General features: G+C 44.1%; 1 protein-coding gene across 2 annotated transcripts in view; it reads right to left on the reverse strand.

Annotated features, from left to right (window-relative positions):
- Positions 1 to 14,192, reverse strand: part of SLC35F3 (solute carrier family 35 member F3) — a 188,452-nt gene that overhangs the window by 65,978 nt on the left and 108,282 nt on the right. Inside the window, exon 1 of one of the 2 annotated variants that reach the window (XM_063329025.1) lies at positions 3,072 to 3,594. The exons of the other annotated variant lie outside the window; for it this stretch is intronic. Within the exon in view, the coding sequence (XP_063185095.1) occupies positions 3,072 to 3,147 (76 nt within the window). The 5' untranslated portion in view covers positions 3,148 to 3,594. Of the gene's footprint in view, positions 1 to 3,071; positions 3,595 to 14,192 lie in introns of those variants that run through there. 2 annotated transcript variants of the gene reach the window in all.

Genomic DNA, 14,192 nt, shown 5'->3' on the forward strand with positions numbered 1-14,192 from the left:
CTGAGCATGTGGCAGAATCTGGTTCCACAGCAAGTCAGTCGAGACAGTTATGTGTAATCATTGAAAGCAGAGAGGTATCATTTGCCTTATAGCAACATTGACTCTCACCAGTCACTCTTCCTGACAGAACAGCACAGAGGAAATGTGCTATATGGGGAGGCTGCAATACCATTTCCTTGGTGCTGGAAGCCTGGGAATAAGTAGCTCTAAGTAGGGGCTAATTAAGTGGAGGATGGGTTTTCTCTGGCAAAGTGACTGTCCTGCAGCTCCCCATGACACCTGATATTACCTGTCTCTGGAAGATCCCAAGATGCAGAGCAGGAACGGAAATATTTACCTTCCCAAGGGAGGGAAGTCAATCCTCAAAGTACGGTGTGTTTTCACGTACAAATAGAGTGAAACCAGTCAATTGGCTGGACAGAGAGGAATGGTCACTGTGGTATGGATGGAAACTGATGAGAAAAACAACAGAACAAGTACAAACCAGGCACCGAGCCTACATTTCACAAAATATGAAGCGTGTGCAATGGTACCAGGCACAGAAAACACATGGTATGGTTACTGCCTGCCTAACTGATGCACATAGATACAGTTGTCTTGAAAAGTGCTGGTACAGCAGGCTGAGAGCATACTGATGATTCAATCTCTGAAATAATTTCAAATGGCAGTCACGCTTCTGAAGGCGCACAAAGTCCTTATCTCCCTTTTCAAGCAAAGAAGCTACTGCACCGACAAGAAAATAGAGGGAATGCTGGAAGGCTTTACAGCAATGCATATCAATGAAAGGCTCCTCTTGGCTAACTATCCTAGAGTGAAACATATTCCTAGTGGTTCTGCCAAAGATCCTTGAAATGCTTTGATGGTGGTCGATTGGGGAGAAAATAATCATAACGAGGAAGCAGAGGAAAGTTTTTGCTGTCTTGCTCTTGCAGCATTGGCTGCACCTCAGCAAGGGATTTGTGCTACCAGAGAACTTTAGGAAGGCAGATCTTTGCTAGAGGTAAGGCAGCTGGACGAAGGGGGAAGCAAGCTGTCCACAGTATACCCACTGCTTCACTTTATTTTTGCCTATAACTACATCTTGGCTTTTTCATATGGCTCTAAACGCCAGCTGGCAAAGTTAGTCAATATTAGTCCGAAAGGAAATGTTGTCAATTGATTTGGAAAGAGAAGCTCTCAAACAAAGCCAGTCTGTTTCATTAAAAAGGAAGCAAACAGCAAACGAAACTCTTACCTGCCTCTGTACAACCTCTGCGCCCTATCACACACCATCAAGGCAATTTAGATTTTGCCACTGATGATAAGGGAAAGAAGAATCTGAAGTAAAGAAGGAAAAGTCCAACTAGGTCAGCAAAGTCCCTGGTGGGTGGCGATAGGGTATCTGAGAGCTAGTATGCACAGCAGACATGGAAATGCTTGAAAGGATTGAATTTTATGGCACAGGGAAAGATTGCACTGCCTCTCTTTCTATATAAGGTAGGTAATAAACTATATTTGAACTGGTAGAAGAGGAATGAGATGACCCACATTTCAAAGCTGAAACCTGGTGGGTTATTATTATTTATGATTCGAAAAGCATGTGCAATGCACCAAAAAGAAAGGGAGACATGTTCCCTGCCCAGAGGAGTCTCCAACAGGAACCTTGAGAGAAACACTCTACTGTGCACAGGGCTAACTCCAAGGGCTTCTATTTATTGTAATTATAGTGTAATGAAGATCAGGCTTGCTCTTCTTGCATTCAGAAAACTGAGATCCCCTTTCCTGTCTGTACAGCAGGTGTTTTTTATATCGGGGAAATGCATCAGCTCTATTCTCCATGAACTGAAATAACAAGCTTCAGGTACTCCTGATTTTCCACTTATACTTGCTGATTTTAGTTCCTTTCCACCTCTTGGGCATTTCTGCATTTTCGCACTCTCTCATCCATACAGCTGTTGCTACCATTTTTTCTTTTCCTTTCTTTGTTCCTCAGTTTTTCAATATAACTTTTTTTCTTCTTTGTGAGCTTTCTGTGGAGTCTCACATTTATATTTTACCTCTTACTGTTCAATCATTCCCTTTTTTGAGTTGTTGTTCTTTGCCTCATCATGCTCATCCCTTTCTGCCTCTCCTCCCTCCATTTCTCTCAGCCAACCTTCTTCCTCTCACCAATCCCATTCTCTCAACCAACTACCACATCCCCCAGTGGATCCCCCAAACCAGTGGCTTCTTCTTTGCCCTTCCTTCAGGAACTGAGTTCTAAATCCACCCCTCGGATGGGCTCCTCTTCCTTACTTGCACCCTCTTTCTGTTCCTCCTGCCTCCCCATCACCACCTCCAATCTCACCTGCTCTACTTCTCTAGGACATGGCCTACAGGTTTCTACCCAAGATTGCATCTCCTTGCCCCAGACCTCCCCGCTGGCTACACCCAGAGCTTCAGAGCTCTCTGGGAAACCCTCCTGAGCACATTGCTGCCCTTTTCAAGGTCCCCAGAAGCCTCCAAAGGTCTGCCAGTCCTCCACTGCTGTTGGGCTCCTAACGTCCCCCCTAGCCACAGAGCCCTGACCCCACTGCTACTGTGCAGCTGGATTAGCAACCAGAGGTGAGGACAGATGGTTGGGACGTGGGGCAGTGTCCCTCCCATCGGGGGTCAAATCTGTCCGGCATCCTCCCTCCCTCCCGCCAGGGGTACCGGCTGGCTTGTACTTGCCCAGGGGCTTGGGGGTCGCTCCTGGTCCCCGAGAGGAGCTCCTACCTCTGGAGCGTGGGGGGATGAAAGAGACAGAGCGGAGCGGGACGGGGGTGGGCGCCGGCAATGCCCGGCGGCGGGGAGCTGCGCGACCCGTGGGCGGGCAGCGGGGTCCCCCGCTGCCCGCCCACGGGTCGCGCAGCTCCCCGCCGCCGGGCATCGCCCGGGCACGGCACCCAGTTTCCCCGGAGCATCCCCCGTCGCGGTACCCCGTCTCCCTGGAGCATCCCCCGTCGCGGTACCCGGTGGCCCCGGAGCATCCCCGGTGGCGGTACCCGGTCTCCCCGGGATACCCCCGTGGCGGTACCCCCCCACGTCCCGCTCCCAGCGTCGTCTTTTACCTTCCACTTTGGTGAGGGTGAGGACGGGGCTGTTGCAGGCGCTGAGGGGGGCCACCCTGGCCGAGTGCTTCTTCATGGCGAGCCCGTCGCCGGCGGCAGCTCCCCGCCGCCCCGCGCCTACATCCTGGCGCCGCCGGAGCCCTCCCCCGGTACGGCTCCCGGCCCGCCGCCCTCTGCCGCAGCACCGGGCGGCGGCGGGGGCTGGGGCTCGGGCTCGCCCGCTGCCGCTCGGGGCTGCTGCAAACCCGACGTCACCGGCACGGCCCCCCCCCGCCCGCCCCCAAGGGCTCCCGGGGCCGCCCCCCCGGGTCGAGGAGGCGGGAGGGGGGTGGGTGGGATGGCGCCCGGACGCCGCGGCGAGGGGCGCTGCCGAGCCCCCCGGCCTCGGAGCGGCGGTCGGCGCGGCGTGCCTTGCTCCGGGGAGCCTTCCCGGGCAGAGCAGGAGGGGAGCCCGGACCGTAATGCGGCTGCGGACACCGCTCCTGCGCCCCGCTGCTCTGCCAGGGCTTCCCGGAGCGGGCTGGGCTACCGGCCCCCGCGATGTCTGCTTGCGCCCGGCTGCTGCACCGCACGGAAAGGGCTCCTGGCTTTTCGTGGTCTGCTTCGGTTCCTCCTTACTGTCTTATGGGAAAAGATAATTTACACCCTCCAAACCATTTTTTTTTATTATTATTTGCCCATATTATATCCCTTCTTTATTCTCCTTCAAGTCCAGCCACTATTCTGGGTCGGTTTTTGCCTTTAGTAATTCCTACCATTCTTTCCACAGCCTTTCTCTTCCTGCTGTGTCCTTTCTAAGAGGGAGACCAAAATTAGACACAGCATTCAAGAGGAGGATACACCATTGATTTATCAATAATATCCCAATACTCGCAGTAGCATACTCTACAGCTTTCTTAACACAGCTAACCAACTTCTTTTTGAGGCATGAAACACAATACCTCCATACCTACACACAAGTTAGGTACGACGTGGTATTTCACCACTGGATGCTGCTCATATGTAGCAACTTTTTATGGTGTTTTTTTTTCCTCCCAACAAATAATTTTAAGACCTCCGGTCACAACATACCAACAACGTGTGGTAGATTTACCCTTCTGTTGATATGCAAAAGTCTAACTGTTACTAATTAGCAAGACTTAATGCAAGTGGATCCAGGAGAGAACAGGTTCTAATGAATGAATATGAAACACATAAAAGAGATTATATCGCTATAAGCAAAGAATCATGTTGCACAAGATGTTGAGCATGGTGAGTTCCATACCCTTTACTCCTCGTGATTTCTTCCATGGATATGAAAATACTTGTCACATTTACCAGGTTCAGATACGAGATGCGTCAGCACAGATGCAAATACTCAACATTTCTTAAGATTTGGTCAAATTAAAATGAGTGTATACTTTGCAAACAAGACCGGGCAGCCATCAATACTCCACAAACATTCCAAAGTATTTGTTAATTATATAAATACTAGCTATTGAAATGCAGCGCCGGCAGACTGTTTAGCAAACCGTGGGAAAGCACCACCTTACTTGTGCTGTCTGGACAGCTCTCATATATTTAAGAGGCGAGATTTCTTAGTGGGTCAGATCCGGACTGTTAAGTTTGCACAGGTCTCATTTGGTGATCTGCAGTCTGATGAAGCTCAGGGGTGATTTGCATTTCCTATGCCTCTTCCACGTCAGCCTTTGGGATGAGCTTTATCAAAAAAGTCATTCATCTCCTTTCAAAGTGACTGTTCTAGAGAATATATTCATGTGCTCAGTGCTAAGACCGAAAAAGCTCGGCTTGGTCAAATGAAGAAAACTGGCTTTCACAGTTATTACCAAGCCTTCTTAGTAGAATTATCTGATCCTTTCAGCTTCCTGTGGCGTTACAGGTCATAGGCATGTTGGGAACTGTAGGTCCATCTTGTTTCGCTGCACTATTTCATCTTGGAGTCCAATTAGTTTCTGATCTTTGAAAGAAGCTACATAAAAAGAGGCAGATCTCACCTTGGATGGTTCTGTCCATGAAATATTTTGCAATGTTGCAGTGCCTTTTATCTGAGGATTTCAAAGCACATTATAAAATATGAATTCATTTTACACTGCCTCTGTGAAGAAACTTCAGGATCACAGGTGGGTAAAAATACAGCCACAGAATGTCAGTGACTCCCTCAGATTCAGATGACCACGTAACATCAGTGAGGAACAGGACTCAGATAACCCTGGCTGGCTTCTGCTCTGAGCTTAGCTTACAGGATCATCTGAGCCTCTGCTATGTAAGCAGGAAACTACTAAATCAGCATTTTACATCCAAATTTAACCTACTTTTCCTAAAGGTAAATGGCTGTGCAAGGCCGGACAATCAGACTTCACTGCTGGTTATACCCTGTAATTAATGGGGCATTCATAAGAAATAAAAGGATATTTATTAAAAAGTCTTTGTTGCTGGGCACTTACAGTCTTTCCTTTCTGCAAGGTTTATGCTCTCCTATTTTTTAAAGGAAAGACACAGCAAGTACATTATTTTATTTGAAGGATGGTGCTGCTCACCTAGAGAATCACATTGGAAACAAGACTTTTTTTTTGATGGCATGCTATTTTATCTCTGCATGTATTTAATATTGCAGGACTTGGAGAGTTGTTAACGTATTTCAGGCTTGCAATGTTTTATTTAAGCCTAGAATGCCAAACGTCAAAGACTTGTATGGCAGTAACTATCTCCTGTGGCCGGCTGGACCTCTGCTTGCCTAGATGAGGTGTCCAAGTGCTAGGAGGCACCTAAGCCTTCAAACCTCCTGTCCTCCTCCTTCCTCTGATGATGCCTTGCATGACCACAGCACACAAGACTCTTCGCCTCAGTGTTCAGTTTACTCACCCCAGAGAAGCTTTCGAAGGCACTGAGGACAATTAGTATCCAACTAAGACTGGTTTCAAATCGGGGATAGGACATCCAACCACTGTGGTCTTTTGGAAATCTTTTGCCTAATACTGTGTGCAGTATAGCTAATCGGGGCTGATGCAGTCTGATACGGCTCTGCCCGATCCTGATCCCGGAGCATTTTAACTCCGTCAGTCTCTGATTTCTCTTGCTGCCCTTACAGGCACACGCACTTACACCAGAGATCCACACTTAGGCCACTGTGCATAAAAATATCAGCCACGTATCACAGTAACAAAAAGTCGTGTTTATTTAATGAAGATTAGAGTTCCTGAGGACTGTATTCCAAGGGCTCTACAGTGAGAGCTGTGTTTGGCAGCAGCCTCCTTACTTTCTGTAACTTGTACCATGCTGCAGCCTCCCCACCTCCCTAAACCTTAACACCTTTGCTGCTGGATGACATTTAATTTAATTTACAGTAAGCATCTTACAGTATAAGCAATGCAAAACTGATGCACTCAGGGTAAAATTTCTAGTCAAATTTATGGCTTTTTTCCTTTACAACAACACTCCCGTGTTCAAGAGGCAACAGAGAAGCTGGCGGATGTTTGGGCTGCAGACAGTTTACAAATGTGGAGAGGAAACTCTCAAAGCTTGAAAACCGGAGAAAGCAGACTTTCATTTCCGGTCAAGAGCAAGGATGCTTCATGTGAAAAAGGCAAGGTCGGATTAAAAATCCATGATGAGATAGTTAGAATTTGCCCAGTTTGAAGAATTTGTAGAATTTGTAGTTTGATGGAACTGGTTTTGTTACAGTCAATTACCCTTCTTCATTTTAGGTTAAGAAAGTATAGTCATTGTGTTGGGGTTTTTTACACATAAAAGATATATACGAGTGGGCTAACACACAGCTTCATACTGCTTTTAAGGTCCTGTATCATCATCACTTCTCTGAAAGATTTCTTATTGACATAGAAAGGCAGATTCAAGACGAAACTAAATTCTCATAGTTATGCGTGCTACAACCCTCAACTTTTATCCTATTAGCTGGTTTGTTTAACCAACACGAAACACGCGCCCAGTTGGTAACATGCACAGTTGGTATTTTTCCAGTTCAGACATTTTCATGTTTAGTGTACTCATTAATAGGACATTTATTAATTTAAGTGCTTGCCTTACCACTGAGGGCAATAATTGCTGTGCTTAGCAACCCTAAAGGAAATGGAGTGTAGACTTTTACTTGTCTAGCCAATTTCCTAACAGGCTCCATCTCATGCCAGAATGAATTCATCTGCCAGGAGTCAGATACATGCATGAAACCTACACTGCCCACAATCTGTCAGGAACAGATCATCCTTTCTTCTAGTTTATTTGAAGTTGTTTGGTGAATATTCTCCACAAACAATTATTAGTCTGTTTGTGAGGAGCTTGTTCTACTCGAATGCTGTGTTGGTTTTGTTTGGCTACTGTCTAATGACTTTCTAATCTGTTTTTAATTCCCAACTAAAAAACCATAGATGTCAAAAGCACACTTCCAACACAAATAATAGCTATTTTGGAAGTGATGTTTGCTGTCCTGCAATCATTCTGAAATCTGCATTTAGATGCGCTGTCTGGTGACCATCCACCACTGTTCTGTTTGCATGCCTCCTACATTCACATCCTCCACTCAGAACAAATTCACATTTTCGTCAAATTTACATACAGTCTTTCTCTGCAATATTAACCTAGCTTTAAGGATGATGTCTTTCCAATCTTCCCTGTTCCAGAACAGTTCTGTTACCTCCAGTATTATGTCTTGAATTCACAGACCCAGGCAGTGAAGGGAAGAGGAAGGATTAAAATCTGTTTGGCTAGAGGTGTTCACCAGACTGCACCAAACAGAGACTGCTATAGAATTACTGCTATACCTGAATGCCTTCTCTTCAAATTTCATCAGATACACAGTGCTACAGATAATAGTCAAATCCAAGGTGTCTGTAAAGGCTGCAGATTGTATATATGACCATATATCCAACAGTTCCTAGGCACAGATGCAAAGTACCGGTGAGAATATCTTCCTCACGTTTTTTTTAACCTTCTGTTTATAACTGCTGTAAGCATTACAGGAGGAGACAGCACTGATGAATTTTATTTCCAAATCTCATAAAATATTAACTGTTTCCAATATTTTCCAAGAAGCCCTCCTGGTTTTGTGCATAAAGAACAGCTGCATTTCAAATAGTACTGGTGAATTCCACAAAATGTAGGAAAAAAGCTAGTTTAAGTCTCAGAGTTTCACCACTGGGCTATATAACTTTAATTTTCAGACTTGTGCTTTAGGATTTCGACAAGAAACATTCATGTTTAACAATGTTTTGGAAGGGAAACAATTTGTCAATTTTTGTGCTACTTTGAATTTTAATGAAAAGTGAATTCAGTGCCCATGGGCACGTATGGGATTGTGAAGTTCTGTCAACGAAGCCTTACACTTACAAGGGACTCAGATATTTGCTGAGCTGCTTCAAACCTGTCTGACACTGCCAGGGGTCAAGGGCATCCCAAAGCCCCTCAGCCTCAGTCTTCATTGTCTTTGGCAACACAGGGGAAATGTGCGCTGGTATTAGCCCAGGGCAATGCTTCCTCACAAATGGACACGCAGAAAAAATATGACAGAGACTATTAAATTTCTGAAGACCATTTGGTCTCCTACGACTGACAGCAGACTCAGAACGGGTGTTTAAAGGTGAACAGCCCGTGAATACAATGCGAATTTCCATGGCTCTTGTCACAATTACATGATGCCCACATAGCTCCTTCAGTGGACTGGCTCTACACCTTTGCCTCTCTACAGGTGCAGTTTAAGGGAACTGCCCAATTTTAGACCAGGTGGCTCAGGAACCACCTATCATCTGTCGACTGTGATTGTTCAGTGAGGCCACCTGCAAGGTTTGCTTTTAGGAGCTGTGACCTATCACAAAATGCAGCAATCAGACTACCTAAATATATAGCATTTCTTGATATTAGTGGTGGGAACACAGGAGAAACGGAAAATGAATAAACCAGTATAACACTTCAGATGCCCATTTGTCTTCCTGCAGTTTGTCATTCCCTGGGAACCCCAGCCAGCTCAACAGTTTTGCCTGATGGAAGCTGCTCTTCGCTAGCTGCTCCTGACAACTCCACCAACCCTCCTTCTGTCTCTTGTCACTTTTTAGCCATTTCAAATGTCAACTCCCAAAGCTAGCAGACTCCCTGTGCAGTTGTGGCTGGAGATGAGAAAGTAGTGTTCTCAGATCCTAACAGCCTGGCATTTTTTGTAATGACCCTCCTGGCTTTATCGGGCAATTGCTTTTCCTTGCATATTTGCATATGGGATGCTGTCTAACTACAAGACCTTAATGACCCCAAATCATACAAAATACATCATTATGCCATCAATATCAACAGTTCAGTAACAACTACTTCGTAACCCTCTCATTATCTAGGATACATACAGCATTAAAAATAACTGGGCATCACCTCCATATTCCTCACCACTAGTCCACTCCTGGCCAGATGTCTTTGTAAAGCACTGGCTGTGAACTGCATCTAAATGTAGTTGCACATGTTTTCCACCATCAGAAACAGGATGTAAACTGCATTAAACTTCTACTGCTGTAATGTCCCAGCTTAGGAGGACCTGACTCTTCTAGTAAAGTCGCAAAGCTCAGGAGACCATGTACGGTAGTAGCTCACACTTCTAGCACTGTAAAACAATAGGTGAACAAAATCTGAAGTTGGAACATACGAAAACAGAATTAAAAAATCGAAAACCTAAAAACAGGATTAAAAAAATCTATTGTTCAGACTCTGGATCAGGAAGAAAAGAAATAAGTTCAATCTGTGAGACAAGCTTTTGTCCTCAAAGAAAAGGTTCTTTCAGAATTGACTGAGCAAATAAGCATACGCTCCCGGCCTCAAGAACACAATCAGAGACCACGAGAACCGAAGACAGAAACACTTTTTTTTTTTTTTCTCCTTCTCACCTGAGTATTTACAGAACCCTGCACTGCCCTCCCAAGTAGTATCAGGCAGGAAAAGAACAAAAAATGAGACAAAAAAGGGACAGCCAAAGATCTTTCAGAAAATAACAGTAGAGACACTTCCAAGCAAATACATTCTGTATTTCAAGTCACCCTTTTTATGGACAGTGCTCTGGGATGAAAATCACGATGTTTATTGAATTTAAGTTTTACTGCCCGCTGCTTGAACCAAAGATTAGGTAGGATGTAAGCACTCCCAGTGGCCTGAAGGACTGGAGACCGTTTCAACCCACATAAATAACTTGCCAGATATTTACCAGGAAGAAAATTTCTGCCTATCTAAAATGCAAAGACGCATAAGAGCCAGCAGGTCCAGACTGATTCCTGTGTTGCCCTTTTACCAGGAAGACTGATTTTAAACACTTTAAATAATTACATTTTTCCTGTTCTCCTCTGTATACTCTGCACTTTGTCTTTCTTCTTACTTTTTATGTCAGTATTTCTTTTGTTCTTTTTTCTTTGTGTTGTCTTTTCCTTTCCTCTTTCATGTCTCTCCTTTGTCAAATTTTTCCCAGTGCTAATACTAAAACGCTTGCAATAGGAACTCAATGCCACATTCACTTACAAAGTTACACAGACAAACAGAAAAAAACATTCAACTGTGGGTTCTTTTTTTTATTGTTCATGCCCATCACAACCCTTAATAGCTAGTACTGGGACTTTTGGAGGTGTCGTAGACATCATAATTTGCAGCTTCAAAGTAAATTTGCTGTAGGTGTCCAGAAGCTGTGCACCTCTCAAGCTCTCTTACCCTTTGCTCTGTGATTTTAAGTTTCTGCCTGTGCACACTATCGGTGCTGTGTCCAGAAGAATTCAAGATGAGGATGAAAAATAATGCCCTAGGCGCAGCCTCTCCCTATATTTTCCAAGCCTGCCTTGCTTCCTTACAGGAGCTCCAAGCGAGGTCCTGCAGAGCAGGCTTCTGGGTTAATTCTCAGGAAGCAGCAAGTCAGATTTCTGGAAGTAACAGGTTAATTTTCCTGGGACCTCTCACTGAAATGCTTAAAGTAAGTAGCTGTGCTGATTGCCCCCAGAGAGACCATTCGGTTTGGCACACTGAGTTCCACCTTCAAGCGTAGATTTTATTTAAAAGGAATTATACAGGATGAACCTTTTAGCACCAAGTGCTTTGTAATTATATCCTCTCTACCCTGCAATCCTAATCACTCCAGTCTCCTAGTCTGGGAGAGGCTAATTGCTTCTTCTTGAGCCCACTGGCTACTTCACGCTCTTTTGGGTGCTTCTCTTGCTTCTTTCGACTGCTATTAAGGGAGATACCAATACAGTTGGGCCCCAGCTATTTTATTATTATATGAGACAGCAATGTAAGCCTGCTTCCTAGAAGAATATCTGCCTTTAGATACTGGGAAAAGGGAGAGAATGCTGGGGTGGGAATGCCTATTATAAAATTTAAAAGTACCTACTGGTGTGTGCTAGGAGCAGTGGCAGTGCAATCCTCCCACTCCATTTCAGGCTCTGCCATTACCGTGACACAGGGCGTGAGTTAAGTTTCTGCCACAAGTTACTCATGAGTACCCTGGAACTAACTTAGCTATTCCCTTAATGTGCTTTTGAGTTCCTATGCTGAAAAGCCGTGAAAACAGCCAAGCGTTACTGTTATTAAACACTCGGAGTATATCTAACAAGCTTACTATTTATAATTTATCACCCTTTCTTAATAAAGAGGATGGATTTATTACTAGTGCAGAGGGTGAACATATTGTTACTGCCGTTTGTCACTACTGCAAGAATAATTAAAATCTTTCGGTCATATGCTAAATCTGAGTTTTTGAAATGACAGCAAAACAGCATTTTGTAGACCAAGAAGTACCTCTCTTAATATTATACATGTTCATAACTTGATTCATAATCTTATATGTCTTTATAGAATGAAAGATTTTAACCTCACAAGTGCATTGCTGAAGAATACAATGTCAGATGAAAACCTACATCAGAGGTATATTGCCTTGTAGTCATGGGAAACACCATGGAGAAAGTCTGAAGTCCTCTCAGCTGCTTCAAGGCCGTGGGAGTTTTGATTAGAGAGCAGGGTTAAAGATGCGAAACAAGCCTGAGGCTGTGGCTGAAAAGTTAGGAGGGCTGCTCTGTCCCCTTGGAAAGGAGGTGCTTTATATGAAGGACCATGGATACAGTCAGGACATTCATAACAACGTAAAACTAGAATAATTCCGCAGATTTTAGTGCAACCACGTCAGATGAACACACAGGCAGCAAAGAGTATAATCTACCCCAAATATCTTGCATGGAATTCAGTCTTGTACATAAACTGTAACATTATGTTTGTAGTAGCCCTCAAAAAACAGTCCTGAGACTAAGGAAAACTGGATTTTTTTTCCAACGGAATACTTTGAATAAACAAGGCAGGATTGCAATATTAGGTTCTCTATTTTATGAATTTATTTAATCTAAAATAAGCAATAACCTTGTGGCACATTTTAATTCTTCAGATTGGAAATTAATTTAATATCAGCTGAGCTCTAAAATATTTCATACATACTGACCAGATATTGATGAGATGGTCTAAAAGATTGCCTTTGATTTCAGAAGATATAGGGGAACCACAGCCTGAGGGTCTGCGAAGGAGGTCAGGAAAGGGCCAGGGAGAAAGCGATGGTTTCTCCTAGTCACTCTCGTGCTTCTCTCTATACTATGGCACACAAATTTACTACAGATATCTTCTTTTCCCCCTACCCACTCCAGCAGAAGGTATGTCTGCTTTTTGTGGAGGTTCTGTATGATACACAACTTTTATCTTTGTCAGCTTGATTCCTGCCAACTTTTATGAGTTTTCAGTTTACGTATTGTTGCAAAAAGCAGAGATTTCTACAATCTTTCTTGGAAAGTGAATGTCTATTGGTGGATCTTGTCTGTTTTTCTCTTGCAGTACGAGAAGAAAACAGGTATAGTGGGTTCTTGTTGTCTCTTGCTAGCCAGTAGTTGCTAAATCTGTACAGATTTTGTTAAAATAGGCATGACGATCTTTTTAAACGCTGGAGTAGAAATTTCAAGTTTCATGCTTATGTGACAATGACTGTGAGCATTGAAAAATGTGTCATTCTATGCTATAAGCCCTGTACTTTACACAATAACAAGACAGCTCTTTATAAAGACCTTCTGCTGCTTATCATTAATCCCTCAACTTCTAGACTGGATTTGGTTAATGCTTTTGGGGAATAAATCTGGATCATTAATTAACAGTACCAGGGATATCTGTAATAAGATTACTCACATGGTTTTACATTCCCATGACTCAGTCGATTTTCTTTGCCATTGCACTCAATGCACTCAACACTGGAACTGTTGTTGCTGATAAAACAGTAATAATAAAGCAGCTAAAAAGGAAACTAAATTTTAAAAGTAGACAAATTAAAAATATTAGCTTTTAGAGTAGAAGGATGGAGGGTCACGATATGCTATGAATCCACAGGAAAGCTAAAAGAGGGCAAAGCGTTAGGCAAAAATATCCAAGACAGAGAAGGAAACAGAGGAACACCAGACAGGATAAGCCAAAGACAGATGGACAACAGATCAGGCACGCGTCAGAACACAAATGCAAAACAGACCTGGAATCAGAAATAAGAAGAATATTGGGTTAATTCAGAAAAACTGAAGCACCTGCCTATTGTGAGGTAAGTCCATGTTTGCTTTGGATAGAGTGTGGGAATTCAGCAGATCCTGTTCCTTTCAGCTGGAGTTAAAAATAGGTTACTAAAAGCAGTCTTCTACTACAAGAAGGCTCCTTGTCCTATAATGTGTTGTTCGGAGTTAACATGTATCCTTGCGCAAAGAGACTTTCAACTTGTTCTTTAGCTACAGTTTGATCCTTTCACCATGGCCACCAGGACAAATTCTGTGGAGAATCCAGCCAATTTGTATCCCTCCCATCATGCAAAGTAAACCTGTCAGATACAGGAGTGTGCATGGGATGGCATGTGGATATGAAGCAGGAGTAGTGGGGAGAAGACTGGCACTTCATCCGAGGCTCCCGTTGCTGGTACCCCATGGTCTTAGCACGACCCTGGGGCAACATCAGCTTCTGGTGTCACTTACAGCAGGATGAGGCATGCTCTGATCTTTGCTAGGAGCTGGACAGATGCCTGGATGATGGTAGGGTAAGGGACCTGAGGGCAAGAGACGGCCTATCCAGCTCCCTCCCGACTGTACTGAACCT

The sequence above is a fragment of the Chroicocephalus ridibundus genome, chromosome 3, assembly GCF_963924245.1.
Source record: "Chroicocephalus ridibundus chromosome 3, bChrRid1.1, whole genome shotgun sequence".
In the NCBI taxonomy this organism is placed as follows: Eukaryota; Metazoa; Chordata; class Aves; order Charadriiformes; family Laridae; genus Chroicocephalus; species Chroicocephalus ridibundus.